An 18,957-nucleotide genomic window follows, 5' to 3' on the forward strand; every position below is an offset into this window, starting at 1 on the left:
ATGTACATGCGCCCAGCATGATTTTCAAGCCACCGGGTCTAGGACTTGAACCACAGTCAGCCATGTGGGAGTCCAGCAACAGAACCACTGTGCCACCTGCTGGCCCAAGGTTTTACTCTTGACCAGGTATTGTGCTGGGCATGTTGTAAATATTGCCTGGTTAAATATACTCCATAGACCTTGGATGTAACTTCTTTCATTATTCCTGCCTTGCGTGTGTGAAACTTGGACTTTCAGAGTGAGGTTAATTATCTTGTCCAGGATTACCCACCTGTAAAATGCTGGAACTGGGATTTGAACCTGCATCCTTTAGACCCTGCAGCTGTCATTCAGTTTGAACATCAGCCTCCAGCATCAGACAGTGGTGCTCCTATTTCTGGGGACTGGTCTGGCGTGTTACCCATCTTTGCATTCCTTCTGCAGGGGGACCCAGCGAAGGAGGCAGAAGGCAGCTGTTAGTTTCGACTTGGTTGGTGGAGGTTGGTCTGCCTCTGCTGATCCTGGAGGGTACTGACATAGTGAACTGCAGGGTGTGGTGGGGAGGGGCCACTTGAGGGGTCTTGAAACCAGGTTGGAGGGGTTTTGTCGTGGTGGGCGTGGCCATTGGGAGCCATTTCAGTTTCTTTAGCAAGACAGTGAAAAGGATACTGTGAGAAGAGAGGTCTGGTTGGGGCAGGGCTGGAAGTCTGGAGTAGGGGCTGCTCAGGAGGCCTAGAGGAGTCCCTGCGCTGATTCACCCCACTCACTTATTTAGGCAAAATTGCATTTATTGAGCATCTGCTGTGTGTCAGGCATGGCTTTAGGTGCTGGAGAGACAGCAGTGACTGAGGGGCAAAGTCTGTGCCTCATGAGCTGACATTCTGGTGGGGGATGCAGTGACTATAGAAGGAGTACTATGTCCAGCGACAGGGCAGTGGAGGGCGATGAAGCATGGAGGGGGAGAGAGCCCTCACATCCAGCCCTGCTCTGGGGGAAGGGGAGACATAGTGTTCTCCATCTGGGAATCCCTGGACCCCCTTACCATGTCCTGGATGGGCAGCTTCTCTGACTGCCCCAGCTTGGGGTACTGTCTAGGTCTTCTTGGGAGCTAGGAGCCAGCCAAGCTGGAAATCCCCAGCGAACAGGCCAGCAGGCAGGGAGAGCAAGGTGAGGCCTGGCTGCAAGCTGGAGAGACGAAGATGGTTAACGTGGAGGAACTGAAAGTACAATGGATTACTGTGAGAGTGGGAGGGCCTGTGGGCTGCTCTGCATGTTTAATTTGGCTAGATTGATAAGGGGAGTCCCTGATAGGCTCATCCCAGAAAGGGGGTCTGGGAGACTTGCCAACCTTTGTTGAGCTCTTAAGCGTGCTGAACCCTGTGCTGGGCATTCTGCCTGTGTCACCTTATCTGACACCATTGGCTCCATTATCTTGGAAAGTGGATGCTATATGCCAGGCAAGGCTCTTTAATATTATCATCGAATTATTATATTTAAGGTAGGGTCTCTGTGTCCTGATCCTTCTGCCTCAGCTTCACCGCTGGGACTAAGCTGGGACTGCTATGCCACGCTCAGCTCCTTCAGGGTCTTGGTATGTTGACCAGGCCAGCCTCAAGCTCCAGGTCCTCTGGCTTCAGGCTCCCTGCATCGCTGGGACTATAGGTGAGTGCCACTGTCCCTGCTTTTAGGTTGGGCCAGAAGTTGGGCCTGGGTTTCCCATGCAGTCTCAGCCTGCAGAGCACAGTCTTAGGAACAGTCACTATGACGGTGGGGCCCTGGGCACTTCTCTTGAAATAGATTGTCATCGCATCTTCATGACAGCCGTGCACGGCTGGTACAGAGTTCCTCGTCGTCCTGGCTTCATAGCTGGAGAAGCTGAGATACTCGTTTACTGACAGTCCCCGTCATTTCCAGCTGGCCAGGCATCATCCTTGTACTTCTTGTTACATGTTTTTACTTTCCGTTTGAGTACACTCAAGTAAACAAACTTCATGTATAGCTCTGAATTTTATGTCTGTGTCCGCCTGTTTAACCACCACCTCCATCAAGGTCCGGAACATTTCCAACACCCGAGGAAGTTCCCTTCTGCCTCTTCCCAGCCAGTTCTCCTTCAAAGGTTGACCAGTATTCTGATTTTTCTTCCTTAATTAGCATGGTCTATCCTTCCTTCCTTCCTTCCCTCCTTCCTTCCTTCCTTCCTTCCTTCCTTCCTTCCTTCCTTCCTTCCTTCCTTCCTTCCCTTCTTTCTTCTTTCCTTCCTTCCCTTTTTTGTAATTGCCAGAGGGCAATTAAAGGGCAATTAACTAAGCTCACCAGAGAGACAGAGAGACAGAGAAAGAGAGGAGGAGAAAGCACCCGCTCAATGGTGGTCATACCATATGGGATTTGGGGCGTGCGTATACGCCTGGTGTGCTTTTGAAGTCGCCAAGGCTGGGATTTGAACTGCGGTCGCCATGTGGTATCTGGCTCCCTTAACCACCAGGTCTGAGTCAGCCCCACATCATCTTGGTCATGGCTTTTGTATCTGGCTCCCCCACCCCTAACACAGTGTCTCGACACTTTGCCCACGTGTTGCGTGTAACAGTCGTTTGCATTTCCCATGTCGCTGCTCATCCATTGCATGGAAACATCACGGTTCAATAGTTTATTCTCCTGCTGATGCACACTTGGGATGTGTCCAGTTCTTTTCTGCTGTGAACGAAGCCGCTGTGGACATTGGCATATACGTCTTTCGGTGGCTGTGTTCTTCACATCTCTTGGGTCCTTACATCGGAGTGGCAATGTGGTGTGGTACCGTGCGTAGACTGGGCTCCTAACCACGGCACCATGTCGCACTGGCCCTCAAACAGCATAGCGGCCCAGAAAGACAGTGCTATTCTCCCCTTATCTATTTATTTATTTCCATTTGTTATTATTATTATTATTATTTGACCAGAGAGAGAGAGAGAGAAAGAGAAAGGCAAAGTGAGAAAGCAAGCCGTGAGGTCTGAGACTTGAACTGCAGTCGGCCATGTGGCAGTCCAGCACCCTTAACTGCTACGCTACCTGCCGACCCCTTATTATCCCTTTTCACAGGGTGGGGGGCAATCGAGGCTTAGAGAGGTGGAGTGACTTATCTGTGGTGCCTTGGCCAGGAGAGAGCTAAGCTGGAACGTGGACCCAGAGCTTGGGGATTTGACCCACACCTAGGTGGCCCGTCTAGTGAGCAGCGGTCAACTGGTGTGAAGGTCTTTGACCTGCTGCTGGGATGGACTGATCCCCTCCTTGGGACGCGAGCTTTTCCTGGAGGCCCCGGTCCTACCTGGGTACATTTTGACCGTAGTGTCCTCTGAAGACATGGGGAACAAGGAAGCCCCTCTTCCACATCGTTAGACGGGGGTGCTGGTAGCAATGAGATGAAAGGGGGCGGAGGAGTGAGCACGAGGTAACAAAAGGAACAGGATAACGAGCCCGCGTTTCCAGGTGCTACTGCAAGCTGGGTGTGGTCTCTGGGTCCCTCAGAGACATCTTGGGACGCCCCCCACTCATCCCTCTGGATTGGGGGAGCAGGACCACATCGTTAATTGACAATGTCGGCCATGGCCAGAGTCGCCCCTCTCCGAGTGGACTGTTTTCAGGAAGGTGGGATGGCCAGTTAGGTGTCCAGTCTCCTGCCTCCAGCTAACCCAGGCTATGCTGGGTACTCTGTGGCTCAGGAATCATAGCTGTGAATTTTCAGGCTGCCGGCCTCAAATATCACAAACTAAGGAGCCCCCCAAAATGTGGATTCAGATAAGATGCACCTGCCCAACCCCCACTCCCACACTGCCAGAGGCCCTGGCTGATTTTGGAGCCCGGTGCCTCAAACCTCATGAACCTCACCCCGGGCAGTCTCCACAGTTTGCACGGTTGAGCCTTTTGGGTCTCAGTGGTACACGACGGGACAGGTCTCCCACAGAGGCTCAGAAGTCCTGCTCCCACCAGCAGTGCTTCCTCTTCCCTGCATACCTGCCAGCTGCAGGTGTCGGCATTAACGGAGACCTCGTCCTCTCTGATCCCGCCCTCCCTGACCATGGGGTGACACGCCTTGTTTATTAGTGGATTCACTCCACACCGGGGTTCTCACCTGGTGGTGATTTTGCCCGTCTCGTCTCACCGGGGACACTGGAAGAGACATTTTTGGTTGCTAAAACTGGGCTGGTGGGGCCAGCAGGTGGCATGGTGATTAAGGTGCTGGACTCCCACATGGCCAACCATGGTTCAAGTCCCAAACCTTTTGGCTTGAAACTCACGCCAGACATGTGCGCATACGTGCCCAAAATCCCAGAAGGAGAATGCAGGCGAAGGGATTGTAATGTGGCCACCCCCCTGGGGGATGGTTATTTTCAGTTTCTCGCTCGTTGCCTCTCTCTGGGGAGTGCACGTGCCCTTTGGCAAAACAGAGCTGGGCTGGCATCCGGTGGGTAGAGCCCAGGGATGCTACAGGACCCCCTCCAGTGCACAGGACAGGCCCAAAGTGTCCATAGGGCTGAGGCTGAGAAGTCCTGCTCCACTCTGAGTCGTGGGTAAGATTTTTTATTTTTTTTGAGATTAAAAAATAAATGCAGATGTACAGATGCTCCGACCTAGGATAGGGGTTAGCTCTTTATCTGCATTGCAAATATTTCCCTGAAATCTACAATCTTTTCGTTTTGTTTATGGTATGGTTTGCCACATACACACAAAATTAACGTAGTCAAATGAGTCTTTCATTTTTATTATACCCTCTGAGTTTCCCGTTACGGCTGAGGTCTCCCTCGCTCTGGTCTACTGCTTCTGGTTTTCTGTTTCTATTTCTGGTTTCTTCTCTTTTCACCCCCTTTCCTTCCTCCCTTCCTTGCTTTTTCTTCTTTCTTTCTCTCTTAATTGGCAGAGAGGGTGTGTACTCTCTAGAGAGACATGCAGAGACAGAGACACAGAGAGAGGAAGCACCCCCAGTGGGACAGGGTCATGCGTGGTTGTTTTGATTTCTCCATCCTGTTGGGATTTTGGGCACACACATGTACCTGGCATGTTTCAAACTGGAGGATGGAAAAATGGAGGAGATGGGATTGCAGTGTGATCATACCCCGCCGCGGGCTTTCTCTTCTCTGCACTGGTGAGGGCATGTGCCCTCTGGAAATACAAAACAAAAACGGGCCAGCAGGTGGTGTATGGTTAAGACTCTGGACTTCCGCATAGACAACTGTAGTTTGAATCCCGGACCTGGTGGCTTGAAATTCACGCCGTGTGTGTGTGTGTGTGTGTGTGTGTGTGTGTGTGTATGTGTGTCTGTGTGTGCGTGCGCATGTGCCCAAGATCCTGAGAGGAGAATGGAGAAGGGATTGCAGTGTGACCATCCCCCTGTGGGAGTGATTTCTTACTTTCTACTCTCTGTCTCTCTCTGTCTCTCCAACACACACCCGATAGCAAAAAAATTTCAAAACAGAACAAAAAACTCCAAACTGCAAAACTAAAAAATGGGCTAGCCAGATGGTGTGGTGGGGAAGGCTCTGGACTCCCATGTAACTGACTGTGGTTTGAATCTCGGACCTGGGTGGCTTAAAACTCAATCTGGGTGTGTGTGTGCGCATGTGCGTGTGTGCCCAAAATCCTGAGAAGAGGACGGAGGGGAAAAGGTTGCAGTGTGGCCATCCCCCGTGGGGGGTGATTTCTTGCTTTCTGTCTCTCTGTCTTTCTGGCAAGCACATGCTCCCTATAGCAAAAATCTCAAAACAAAACAAAACCCCCCAAACCGCTAAAACTAAAAAGCTGGGTTTAGTCAGGTGGCGTGGTGGTTAAGGCAGCTGGATCCCACATGGCCAACTGCACGGTTCAGATCCTGGACCTGGTGGCCTGGAAAACACACGGGCTGAGTGTGCGTGCGTGCCCAGAATCCCAAGAGGAGAAATGGAGGAGGGACTGTGGCATGGCCACCCCCTGGGGAGTGCTTTCTCACCCCTCCGTCTCTTCCTCTTTCTCTTTGTCTCTCTCTCTGGTGAGCACATGCACTCTATAGCAAATTTAAAAATTAAAAAACCAACCAAACAAACAAAAACAAAAAACTGAACCCAATGAGTATTGAGTCTATATACCAAGCAGTAGCAAAATAAAATGTTAACTACTGGGCTGTCGGGAACGTCATGACACATTTTTACACAGAGAAACTGACCATATGACATGGCTTTCCCAGAAACCTAACACGCACATCTTACTGGAAAAGGCACAGTGTCCAGGGCCTGTGAAGTCACCATGCGGCCTGCTACACACAGCCCGGGTCAGTGAAGTGGACTGTTGGCCTTCGGGACGTAACAGGCCCAGGGAGAGTGGCAACGCAGGGAGCAGGAAAGGAAGCAGCCACTCGGCTGGAGATGATGGAGACAAGACACTTGTGGGACACGGATCAGGTTGATGATCTGGTGACGAGGATGTGCATGGCCATCTCAGCTGGGCTGGACTGAGGTGTGTGTCATGCTGGGTAACGTCTCTTCACAACCTAAATGATGAATAGCGATTTCATGTATGAATAATAATAATAAATACAAATTAAAATAAAAAGGAATGCGTGACTGCCCAGAGTGGGGGAAATCTCTTGTGCCTTGGGCTGCTCCCTGAGCAAACCGGGTCTGAGCTGGCTCTGCACGGCCGAGGACAGCAGCCGCTCAGACCTGGGCTGGGCTGGGGCTGGGCTGTACCTCCTGTGACCCGTGTCCCCTTGGGCGAGTCCCCTAGCTTATGGGAGCCTCTCGTGGGAAACTAACAGTAGCCCCTCTTCAGAGGACTGTCCAGACACTTGAGCAGTCCTTCTACATGGGCTTACGGACTGCCCACTGTGCCCCAGGCACGGTGCTAGGTGGGAATCCTCCCTCACATGTCCAGTACCTGGAGCACAGTAGGTCCTCATTAAATATCCGTTGAATGAACGACCAGAAAACAAGCAGGCGGAGGGAGAGCCAGCAATAAACAGGGAACACATGCATAACACGTATATAGTTGGTCGCTCTTTGACTTACGGTGGTTCAATTCAGGACTTTTAAAACTTTTAATCTTTGCAGTATAGCATGTGAGCACAAAAGAGACAGAAAGGGAGAGAAAGTGAAAAAGCATCCTCTCCAGGGGGAATGGTCTTACTGCGATCCCTTCTTTCCCATTCTCCCCTGGGGATTTTGGGCATCTGTACACCTGTGCCTGGTGTGGTTTTCAAGCCGCCGGGTCCTGGACTGAAACCGTGATGTCGACCACGTGGGATCCAGATGCCTTAGCCCCATGCCATCTGCTGGCCCCAGCGTAGGACTTTGTGACCTTCTGATGGTGTGACAGTGATGCACAGTCCGTGGAAAAGACTTCCGACACCCAAGCGAGCTCTCCGGCTCTACTCTCAGTGCAGTACTCAGTGCATTCCTGAACTCTCCAGCACGCTGTTATAAAGCAGGCTTTGTGCGAGAGGGTGTTTTGTTTTTGAGAGGTTTTTGCTGTAGGGTGCGTACACTCACCAGAAAGATAGAGAGAGACAGAGAGACAAAAAGCAAGAAATCACCTCCCGAGGGGGGATGGTCACGCCGCAATCCCTTCTCCTCCATTCTCCTCTCGGGATCTTGGGCACGCACGCACACAAGCCACCAGATCCGGGACTCAAACCACGGTCGACTACATGGGAGTTCAGCGACATAGCCATTACACTAACTGCTGGTCCTGTGTGAGAGGGTTTTGCCCAACTCTGGGCTCATGAAACTGATCTGAGCGTGTTAAGGCAGCCTAGGCTAAGCTATAAAGTTTGGCAGGTTAGGTTGTATTAAATGCTTTTTCCTTCCTTTTCAGTTTTGCCATAGTGTGCATGCACTCACCAGAGGGAGAGAGACAGAGAGAGAGAGAGAGAGAGAGAGAGAGAAATCAGCCCCCCGGGGGGGGGATGGCCACACCACAATGCCCTCTGCTCCGCGCTTCTCTCCGGACGCTGGGCACACACACACATGCGCCTGGAGTGCTTTCTAGCCACTGGGTCCAGGACTCTAACTGCAAAGTCGGCCCGGTGGGATCCAGCTGCTTAACCACCACACCACTGGCTGGCCCCTTCAACGAATTTTCCACTCAAGTTATCTGGAACATACCGTGGGTTTATCAGAAGCGTCTGCATAATGAGAAACTCTAACGTAATTCTATCCCACGCAAACTGTCATTACATGGAAGGGAGGTGTCAGGGAAGAAGAGACGAGGCCCTCGTGACAGAGCCAGTGACAAGGGGTGGGGCAGGACAGGAGAGCATCTGATCGTCTGGAGTGTTCAGGGTGGGCTTCTCTGAGGAGGTGATGTGTGAGTGAGCCTGAAACAGGAGGGAGCGGCCCCACCCTGCCCAGGGAGCCCTCTGCCTCCCCTAGCCGTGTCCTCGCCCTGCAGGCATCCAGCCCGCACTCTGGAGCAGGGAGGACGTGCTGCACTGGCTGCACTGGGCCGAGCAGGAGTACGCTCTGCAGCCCACCGGTGAGCACGGGTTCCAGATGAACGGCCGCGCCCTCTGCATCCTCACCAAGGACGACTTCCGGCACCGCGCACCCGGCTCAGGTCAGAAACTCCCTGGCTTTGCTCTAAACGTTTCCTTGAGACCCCAGGTAGGCCAGAGTGGCCCCGGGCCTCGTGGGCGCCTCCCTTGGGGCATCACGCTGGCCTCCAGCACTGCAGGCTCCTCTCTGCATCCCCGGCTGCTGGTCCTAGCTGGACAGCCTGCAGCACAGGGGCAGTTCGGCTGCTCTCAGAGCCACAGCGGCCCCCCTGCACTTCCCCCTTCTCCCTCCTCCCATCCCCACGCTCCCACCAGACCTATTTAAGAAAAAAAAATCTAGAGAAAGTTCCCACATCCATCCACCCTGAGGTATAAATGGCCGATAGCAGCGAAAACTTGGCCTCCCAAGGTGAGTTTGGTTTTAAGCAGAAGGTCGGTCTTAGAGGCGAGTGTCTACGGGCCTTTCAGGTGGCATGGCGTGGGGCAGTGCTGGTGCACAGGGTCCCAGCAGGCACAGTGCTTTCCGCGGTCACTGAGTCTCACTCGGCCTGCTCCGGGAGGCTCTGGGTGTTCGCTCAGGCTTGGTTTCATTTTCTTTTTTTGAGGAATTTTTGCTGGAGGGTGCGTGTGCTCACCAGAGCGGCAGAGACAGAAAGCACCCCCAGTGGAGGCAGGGGCATGGCCACGCCTCAACCTCTTCTCCATTCTCCTCTCGGGATTTTGGGCATGCATGCACGCGCCCGGCATGGGTTTCAAGCTCCCCGGGTCTGGGACTTGACCTGTGGTTAACGACATGGGAGTCCAGTGCCTTAACCATTATGCCACCTACTGGCCTTGATATCTTTTTTTTAAAGAATACATCACATTTTCCATGTAGGCTTTTTTTGACCTGGCAGACCCCCAGTATACGTAGCAAAAGATTAAAAAAAGAGATTATTTATTTATTTAATTCCATTTGTTATTGTTATCTTTTGATTTGACCACCAGAAAGAGAGAGAAAGGGAAAGCGAGAAAGCAAGCCACCAAGTCCGGGACTTGAACCATGGTCGGCCCTGTGAGAATCCAGCGCCCTCATCCACCACACCGCCTGCCGGCCCCTGTAGCAAAAGATTTTCTGAAATATTCTGATGTGTTCCTTGTCTTCAAACTGCCTACAGCCAGTGTCACGTCACATCCCAAGTTCTTTTTAATTGACTTTACTTTTATTTTTAATGTTTTGCTCGAGGACACATGCATTTGTCAGAGAGAGACAGAGAGGGAAAGTGAGAAAGCACCCCCTACAGGGAATGGCCGAGCCGCAATCCCTTCTCCATCACCCCCTTCTTTCAGGAGTTTGGGCAGGCATGCACACGTGCTTGGTGTGTTCCTCAAGTCGCTAAGTCTGACTCAAATTGCATGGTTGGCCATGTGGAAGCTGTCTGTCTCAGCCACCAGGCCACGGGAGCTGGCCCCACATCCAAGTTCTGTCCTACTGTCCCCTAGAAGCCTCCCCTGGCGGCTGTTGGGTCTGTAGTGTCTGGATTTAAGAGCTCTGGTGGGTGGGGGGAGGGCAGGGACAGACACACCGGGCTTCTGGCTTCCTCCACAGCCTGCCAGTCCCGGGCAGGGGTGAAGGTGGGAGCAGGCAAGTGTCAGTCTGGTCCCATCCTGCCATGTCTGTCTCTCTGCTTCCTACAATCTCCCTGGTCCTGGTCCTCGAGTGCCACCACATGTTGTCCCCACCCCCCACCCCTCCCCGGCTGCTCTCTGCCCAGGGATCCCCTCCTCTTTCCTGCCCTACCATCAGTCCCTTAGCCCAAGGCTGGAATCAAGGAGGATTTCTGGGACCCTGGATAGGCCCCTCTTCCTGCCTTGTAGGAAGAAGCTAGGGCTGTTTGTCCTTACAAGGCAGAGACAGACCTTTTAAAGAAGTTGCCAGAGGGCATGCGCACTTGCCAGAGAGATAGAGGGGGTGGGGGGTGGAGGTGGGGGAGGGGGAAGCCCTTATGAATTACAGAAATTTTCATAGAGATAACAAATATCAGGAACATATGATTTCTTTCTTTAATTAGATGAGAGAGAGAGAGAGAGAGAAAGTGAGAAAGCAAGCCACCAGGTCAGGTATTCGAACTGCAGTCGGCCATGTGGGAGTGTCCAGTGCCTTAACCACCATGCCACCTGCTGGTCCCTTCTCTTTCTTCTTTCTTTCTCCCTTTCTCTCTCTCTTTCTTTCTTTCTTTTTCTTTCATTTCTCTCTCTTTTAGGTTTTTGCCATAGGGCGTGTGTATTTGCCGAAGAGAGACAGAGATAATAAGAGAGAAAGTGAGAAATCATTCCCTAGAGGGGATGGGCACACCGTTAATCCCTTCTCCTCCATTCTTCTCATGGGATTTTGGGCACACACACACACACACACACACACACACACAAGCAACCTGTTTGATTTTTCAAGCTGCCAGGTCCTGGACTGAACTGTGGCCTGCCATGTGGGAATCCAGTGCCTTAACCACTATGCCACCTGTTGGCCCCCAGAGGCAGCCTTTTGATAAAGTTTGGGGAATTCTGTGAGCCTTGGAAGGACGGCCTCTGGCCCCGGGAGGTGCGGTACAGTTGTGCAGTGTGCACGCACGCAGGCCTCCACCGAGGGTGTGCATGGGGGCTGAGAAGCTGTCTGGCCTTGCAGGCTGCCCGGGAAGTGGCCGACCCACCAGCAGGAGGCGCTGTCTTCTGACAGTTTACCCCCTGGAGGGGCAGCAGGCCCCGCCCTGCGAGCTGCAGCAGGGGCCCTTCATCAGCCCCAGTCCTCGGCCTGGCCTCCTCAGCTGCACGCGCTCCTGCCCCACCAGGTGACGTCCTGTACGAGCTGCTCCGGAGCATCAGGACCCAGCGGCGAGCCCTGGTGTGCGGGCCCTTCTTCAGAGGAGCCTTCGGCCAGAAGATGAGCTCCGGGTTCGCCCCCGGCCCCTTGGAAGGTGAGGGGCTCTCCTTGGGGCTCTGAGTCCTTCCTCAAGTTGGCCTCCCTGGCAGGCCAGGCTTACTCGATGCCCGGTGTTGACAGAGGTGGCCGGCGGGGACTGAGCTCCCCCACCCTCCCTGCACCCTCCCGCCTCTGTCCTGGGGGTGCAGCTGCCTCTCACCTCCTTCTTCCCCACTGTCCTCCAGCGGTGTCTGTGGGGGTGTCTGTGGCCCGTCTCTCCTTGGAAGCCGCTCTGACCAGGGTCTCCCAGGGCCTAAGCCAGGGGTGTCCACGTTCACCCTCAGCCCGTTCACTGCGGGCCGTCCCTTCTCTTTCTCCCAAAACTCTTCCTCGCTCTGGCTTCCAGGCCCATCCCACCTCACCCGAAATTCCTTTTACCCCATGCGTTGCTCCTTCTCAATCTCCTTCTCTTATGTCTTCCCTACTTCTAAATGTTGGGGTACCCCAGGGTTGGGGGCCCTTCTGCCTTCTCTGTCCTCTCAGACCCTGGATGACCTCATCTGGTCTTGGGTGTAAACACCGTCCGGTGCCAGTGATTCAGACGAGCACGCCCCGCTCTGCCTGCCCACGCCTCCACTGGTCTCACGGCAACCCCACCCGTCCTGTCCCCACCCCTCCCCAGCCGTGCCTGTCTCTCGGTCTTCCCTTCTCCTAGTCCTCCCGTCCCCCCCCACACACACCCCAGTTCTGTCCTTCCAGTTGCTCAGACCAAAACATTGGCCCTGCCCTTGAGCCCTCTCTTCCTCTCCCATCTGCATCCCGTTGTCAGCAGATCTGAGGCTCCATCCTCCTGTCTGTGCAGAACCCCGCCCCTCCTCACACCCCCCTGCTGTCCCCGGCGCAGCCCTCATCACCTCTGCAGACCCTGCCCCCCGGTCTCCTGGCTTCTGCCTTGATGCCCTGTGAGCTGTGCTTCCCGGAGTGACAGGGGTCCTACAAGGTCATCTCACTTCTCTGCTCAGCATCTGCCTGTGGCTCCTTCCCACTGAGAGCCAAATCCCGGCCTGCACGGACCTCCTGTGCTCTGTCCTCCTCTCCCAGCCTCTCCCTTACCGAGCTGCTCCAGCATCTGCCCATGGCTCCTTCCCACTGAGAGCCAAATCCCGGCCTGCACGGACCTCCTGTGCTCTGTCCTCCTCTCCCAGCCTCTCCCTTACCGAGCTGCTCCAGCATCTGCCCATGGCTCCTTCCCACTGAGAGCCAAATCCCGGCCTGCACGGACCTCCTGTGCTCTGTCCTCCTCTCCCAGCCTCTCCCTTACCGAGCTGCTCCAGCCAGACCACTTCTGCCCCAGGGCCTCTGCCCTCCTGGCCCCTGCTCCTGGATGTCCCTCCTCCAGATGCCCACAGGGCTCCTCTGCCCCTACAGGCCTCAGTTCAAATGTAACGTGACAGGAGGCCTTCCCTGCCTGAACGCCCCGAAAACCTGACCTGCGCTGCGCTGGGCCGTGTGGGATCCCGCGCTTTAACCGCCAGGCCACGGCTGGCCTCCTGTTTTCGTTTAATCCTCCATCTCCTCCTACCCTCAGTGGAGTATAAGCACTATGAGGAGAGGGGATTTGGGGTTTATGATGTATCTCCAAGGTTCCTAGAACCATGCCTAGCTGACCCGAGGTCCTCCGTAAATATTTCCTGGGCAAACGGGGACCCTGGATGGAGGGCCTTGGGGTCCAGCCCGGCTGTTCTTCATGTGGGGCAGCAGGCTTGAGAGGCGAGCTCACTGGTCTGGGAGTCGGGGTAGCGCTGGGGATGTCCGGCCCTCACCACTGCCCACCACGGCCTCCCTGACCATCCACCCAGGGCTGGCTGGAGGAGGAGCCAGCAGGCCACTGAGGGGAGGGGTGAGGAGCCTTGGGCTCCCCGTGCGCCTTGTCTGCCCGCAGAGGGGCCCGGGCAGCAGCCGCCAGACGCCAGGCTCGCCAGTTCCTCCCGCTATCCTGCACGCCCCCAGCCTGGCCAGGTGGCCCCTTGCCCGGGAGGAGCCCCTCAACTTGTCTCACTGCACAGAGCCTGACCGCGGGACCCAGGGCGTCTGCTCCTTCTCCACGGTGCCGCGGGCCCCCATCGACGGCAGGATCGCCGGTGAGTAGGGGCTGTCTGTCCCGGCTGGGAGGGAATGTGCCGACCGGAGGGCTGTCGGGTGATAAGGCCGGGGTTGTTCGATCTGGGGGGTGAGAGGGTCTGTGCTAGGGGCAGGGGGTCGGGTGACTGTCCTGTGCTCTGGCCACTGGCTACAGACACAGTGCTGCTCTTGGTCACCAGGCCACCCTGTCTCCAGGGCAGGGACAGCTTCTTCACTCAGTCAGACACTCAGGTCAGCAAGGAGGCCCCCCCACCAACATTCTTTTTTTTTTTTTTTTGAGGGTTTTGTTATAGGGGGTGTGCGCAAGAGAGACAGAAAGACAGAAAGCGAGAAATCACCCCCTAGGGGGGATGGCCACGCCACAATTGCCACAATCCCTTCTCCTCCATTCTCCTCTCGGGATCTTGGGCATGCATGCACATGTGCCTGGCATGAGTTTAAGCTGCTGGGTCTGGGACTCGAACCGCGGTCGACTACGTTGGGATTCCAGCGACATAGCCATTATGCTAACTGCTAGTCCCCCAACATTAGTTTTTAAGTTTATTAATTTCTTCCATGAGGGAGAGAGACAGAAACAAAGAGACTGCACCCCCAAAGGGCTCGATGCCACGATTCGCCCCCAGCCTTAGCCACCTGGATTATGGGTACACGTGTGCCCAACGTAGGCTGGGAAGTCTCTGGACGTGAGACTGTTTCATGTGGGTCAGCCTTACAGAATGTCACGTTTACCGCCACACCACTGTCTGCATTTCCTCCTTTTAAAGCTTTACTTATTTATTATAAAATAACTGAGCACTTACTGTACACCAGGCATGGGACCAAGGCTTTTATTTAATCTTATAACAACCCTTCGAGGTTGGTACTTGGTACTATTACAGTACTGCTTCTCAGATGAAGAAGCAGGCACAGAGAGGTTAAGTGGCTTCCCCAAGATTGCACAGCACTAAGTGTCAGAGTTGGGATATGAACCCATGCAGCCTGGCTCCAGAGCCTGAGCTCTAACCAAGTGATACACATCCACTCTGCGCCTGCTGGTGAAGGAACCAGACTGAGAGAAGCTGCCTGCCTTTCCTAAGGTGTTTTCTAGCCATGGGGCGAGGGGAGGGGACGACATCACATTTATCCTAAGATGCCCAAGAAGGGGCAGGAGCTTGACTTCTGAGTTGGAAATGACTTAAAGTCCCTAAAAAGGCAATTACTGGTTTTCTTTTTTAGAGATTTTTCTTTTGCTATAGGATGCTGGGGAGGGAGAGAGAGACAGAGAGACAGAAAGCGAGAAATCATCCCCTGGGGGGATGGCCACGCTGCAATCCCTTCTCCTTCATTCTCCTCTTGGGATCTTGGGCACACACGCACACATACCCAGTGTGAGTTTCAAGCTGCCAGGTCTGGGACTCGAACCGTAGTCAACTACATGGGAGTCCAGCGATATAGCCATTACGCCATCTGCTGGTCCCTACCGGGTCTTTTGCGTTCTCCGGGTAAGGGCACCTTTCCCGCGCCATCCCTCCGCCCCGCTAAGCGGCCTGCACCCCGTGCTGACTGCAGACTGCCGGCTGCTGTGGGACTACGTGTACCAGCTGCTGCTCGACGCCAGGTACGAGCCCTACATCAGGTGGGAAGACAAGGACGCCAAGATCTTCCGGGTCGTGGATCCAAATGGGCTCGCCAGGCTCTGGGGAAACCACAAGGTGAACCAGCAGGCGGGGTGGTCTCAACAAATCCCCAAGTCAGAGCAGGGCGTCCCTCCGCGCTAGGGGACAGTCCTTAACTGCTAGGGTCAGCTTATTCTGGGGGACACGGAAGGATAGGCCGTTACTGCTAAGGGTGGAGAAATGTTCCCCACCCAGGAATGGCACCTTCTCATTGCCTAATCCCAGCTCCGCCTGGCAATGGAGCGCCTCGGGCACGGGCACGTGAATTGCGCAGTGCATGCTGTGGGGAGGGCAGGCCAGACAGGAAGCTGGTTCCTGGGGGAGGCTGGGGCAGAAGCCCATGTCGGGAGCTTCAGCTTTCAGGGAGGGCCCGAGGCCAGCGTTGCCCTGTGAGGAACACCCACGTGGAAGCGGGTGTCTGGGGGATGAGCCTACGTGATCTCCCATGGCTTACCCCAGATTCTTCTAGTTCAGTATGAATGTGTGTAGGTGTTTATTTTTGTGGTAGAAGGATGCGCTCTTGGCAAAGCAGAGCGAGACAGGAGAAAGCACCCCTTCCTGGAGAATGGGCATGTAGTCCCTTCTCCTCCATCTCTTCCTCTCGGGGTTTTGGGCACATTGACATGGCCCATTTTTTTTTTTTTTAAGAGAGATTTTTGCTACATTTTTGCATGTGCTTGCCAGAGAAACAGAGAGACAGAAAGTGAGAAATCAACCCCTGGGGGGATGGCCATGCCACAGTCCCTTCTCCTCCAGTCTCCTCTTGAGATTTTGGGCATTCACGCACACGTGCCCGGTGTGAGGTTTAAGCCGCCAGGTCTGGGACTTGAACCACAGTAGACTATGGGAGTCCAGTGACATAACCATTATGTCATCTGCTGGGCCCTCCAACAATGAATCTTTCAATGAAAACTAGGAACGATAATTAGTCATTCATAGCATTTCCTATAACGTAGTAGTTAGTGTCGGGTTTCCAGGCTCCGAGGGCTTTGTCTGTGTTAACTCATGTAATGCTCACAACCACCTCGGAAGGTAGTTGTTTTCAGATGCGGAAACGGAGGCACAGAGAAGAGAGAGAGAAAGAGAGAGAGAGAGAGAGAGAGAGAGAAAGTGAGCTTGTCCCCTATGGCAAAACCTAAAAAGAAAAAGAAAAAAAAAACTTCAGAAAATGAATAGATCTAACACAGTCGACTAAGATTAGTGTGTGTCTGAAACAAAAAAATCTGATTTAAAATGGACAAAAGATTTGAATAGATAAAAGGATATATGAATGGCTAATATACACTTGTAATATGCTTACCATTGCTGGCCATTAGGGAAATGCAAATATTTATAACATCTCTCATGAGATATAATTATACACTCACTGGAATGATCAAAATTTAAAATGTTTATTATGTTATCAGGACTATGGAACAACTTGAACTCTTAAACATTGCTTTTAAGAAGCTTAAATGGTACAAATAGTACCACTACATTGGGAAATACTTTGGAAATTTTAAAAAATTTTTTCAACAGAAACTTTATTCAATTCATTAAAAACACATTGGCAAAATAAATTTCAGCGGCAAATTCACAGATACAAGCTTCAAAATGGAAAGTTGTATGTACTAAACATATAGGTAGTATTTATAAAAATAACATACAGACACAAACTAATGATAGACTACAATTTCTCAAAAGATTATTAACATTTTGCAAACTAGTCCGTCTCTTAAGGCAGTATCCTCTTTTGATGACAAATAAATTAACAGTACACACTAAATTGAACTATTTCCCGACAATACCAAAAAAAAGTTTGGATTTTTCTCTTGTAAGCATAAATTTATCATTTATAGTCTTCAAAAATGATTTGCACTTGAACTTTTATAATTTCATAAAAAGTGTTCATAAAACAATCTGCACACTAGTTCCACAGAGAAGTTGTTGGTTTCATCAGGGAGGGCCCGAGGCCAGCGTTGCCCTGTGAGGAACACCCACGTGGAAGCGGGTGTCTGGGGGATGAGCCTACGTGATCTCCCATGGCTTACCCCAGATTCTTCTAGTTCAGTATGAATGTGTGTAGGTGTTTATTTTTGTGGTAGAAGGATGCGCTCTTGGCAAAGCAGAGCGAGACAGGAGAAAGCACCCCTTCCTGGAGAATGGGCATGTAGTCCCTTCTCCTCCATCTCTTCCTCTCGGGGTTTTGGGCACATTGACATGGCCCATTTTTTTTTTTTTTAAGAGAGATTTTTGCTACATTTTTGCATGTGCTTGCCAGAGAAACAGAGAGACAGAAAGTGAGAAATCAACCCCTGGGGGGATGGCCATGCCACAGTCCCTTCTCCTCCAGTCTCCTCTTGAGATTTTGGGCATTCACGCACACGTGCCCGGTGTGAGGTTTAAGCCGCCAGGTCTGGGACTTGAACCACAGTAGACTATGGGAGTCCAGTGACATAACCATTATGTCATCTGCTGGGCCCTCCAACAATGAATCTTTCAATGAAAACTAGGAACGATAATTAGTCATTCATAGCATTTCCTATAACGTAGTAGTTAGTGTCGGGTTTCCAGGCTCCGAGGGCTTTGTCTGTGTTAACTCATGTAATGCTCACAACCACCTCGGAAGGTAGTTGTTTTCAGATGCGGAAACGGAGGCACAGAGAAGGTCAACAGCTTGGCTAAGAGTTCACCTCAGTACGGGGCAGGGCAGGGACTTGAACTCAGGCTGAGATCTGCACCGCGCTGCACCATGTGGCCGCAGCAGTGCTGGTGGCTGGAAGGATGAAATGCCAGAAGGTGGGGTCCCGTCCCCATGCAGTAGCTGGAGGGGACAGGCCCAGAGAGCAGCAGTGGCGTCCAACGAGCACATGCCACATGCCAGGCCCTGCCCGAGTGCCTCTGCGGGCTCGCTAATTCCATCCTCACAGCAAGCCTGAGCCGCGTGCTCTGGTTCTGGTTATCCGGCCAGGAAACAGACTCAGAGAGGCTCAGAAACTCCTTCCAGGTCACACAGCCGCCACGTGGTGCTGCTGGGGCCCAGACGGATGCCGGCACCCCGGTCCTTCGCTCTTACCCTGCACTACTTACCCCCTAGGGAGAGGAGGAAGAGACTTGGCCAAAGTGACAGCGGGTGGCAAGGCCATCGTCCCGCCCCGCCCCGCCATGCGTTTCTCTGGCTGAATTTCCCGCAGATAGCTACACTTACCTGTTACTGCTTGTGACGGTCACTCCCACCCGTGGTCTCAGCCGGGGAAGCTAGGGCGTCCCATTTCTTCCCTGACCTGCTGCTTTCTCTGAGAGCTCTCATAAACCCTCGCAGAACCCCGAGCTGAGGGGTTTAAGAAACCGCCCTGTCCGACCTGCTCCTTTGCAGGTGTGGAAGGTGAGGTCTGGAAGGAGCAGGGGGAGTGGGGGCTGACCCGGGGCTGCTTTGCCTCCAGAACCGGGTGAACATGACCTATGAGAAGATGTCCCGTGCCCTGCGCCACTATTACAAGCTGAACATCCTTAAGAAGGAACCGGGACAGAAACTCCTGTTCAGGTGAGCAGCCTAGGGGCCGAGGTGAAAATGGGAAGTGGGGCTGGGTGGACTGGAAGCCCCCTGCAGCTGGGGCAGGGACTGACATGCAGTTTGGGGGCCTGTATTCCAGATTTCTAAAGACTCCAGGAAAGGTGATCCGGAATCGGGGCAGCTGCCTGGAACAGCCGGAGAGCCCGGAGCGGCACAGAACGGATGTTAAGGACGAGAGGCTGGAAATCTCTCTGTGAGGGGCGGGGGGGCTGCCGGCCCTGGGCCAGGGGGGGACGAC

The 18,957-nt window shown here is 53.4% G+C and overlaps 1 protein-coding gene across 2 annotated transcripts in view; it reads left to right on the forward strand.

Annotated features, from left to right (window-relative positions):
• Nucleotides 1-18,935, forward strand: part of ETV7 (ETS variant transcription factor 7) — a 32,639-nt gene extending 13,704 nt beyond the window's left edge. The window contains exons 3-8 of one of the 2 annotated variants that reach the window (XM_014587829.2): nucleotides 8,371-8,535; nucleotides 11,299-11,424; nucleotides 13,436-13,510; nucleotides 15,060-15,202; nucleotides 18,589-18,689; nucleotides 18,799-18,935. In XM_014587829.2, the coding sequence (XP_014443315.2) occupies nucleotides 8,371-8,535; nucleotides 11,299-11,424; nucleotides 13,436-13,510; nucleotides 15,060-15,202; nucleotides 18,589-18,689; nucleotides 18,799-18,916 (728 nt within the window). In that variant the 3' untranslated portion in view covers nucleotides 18,917-18,935. The remainder of the gene's footprint in view (nucleotides 1-8,370; nucleotides 8,536-11,298; nucleotides 11,425-13,435; nucleotides 13,511-15,059; nucleotides 15,203-18,588; nucleotides 18,690-18,798) is intronic. The other variant, XM_027771932.1, reaches the window with a different exon arrangement.
• The last annotated feature ends 22 nt before the right edge of the window (nucleotides 18,936-18,957 follow it).

This window comes from Tupaia chinensis, unplaced genomic scaffold, assembly GCF_000334495.1.
Source record: "Tupaia chinensis unplaced genomic scaffold, TupChi_1.0 Scaffold000238_1, whole genome shotgun sequence".
In the NCBI taxonomy this organism is placed as follows: domain Eukaryota; kingdom Metazoa; phylum Chordata; class Mammalia; order Scandentia; family Tupaiidae; genus Tupaia; species Tupaia belangeri.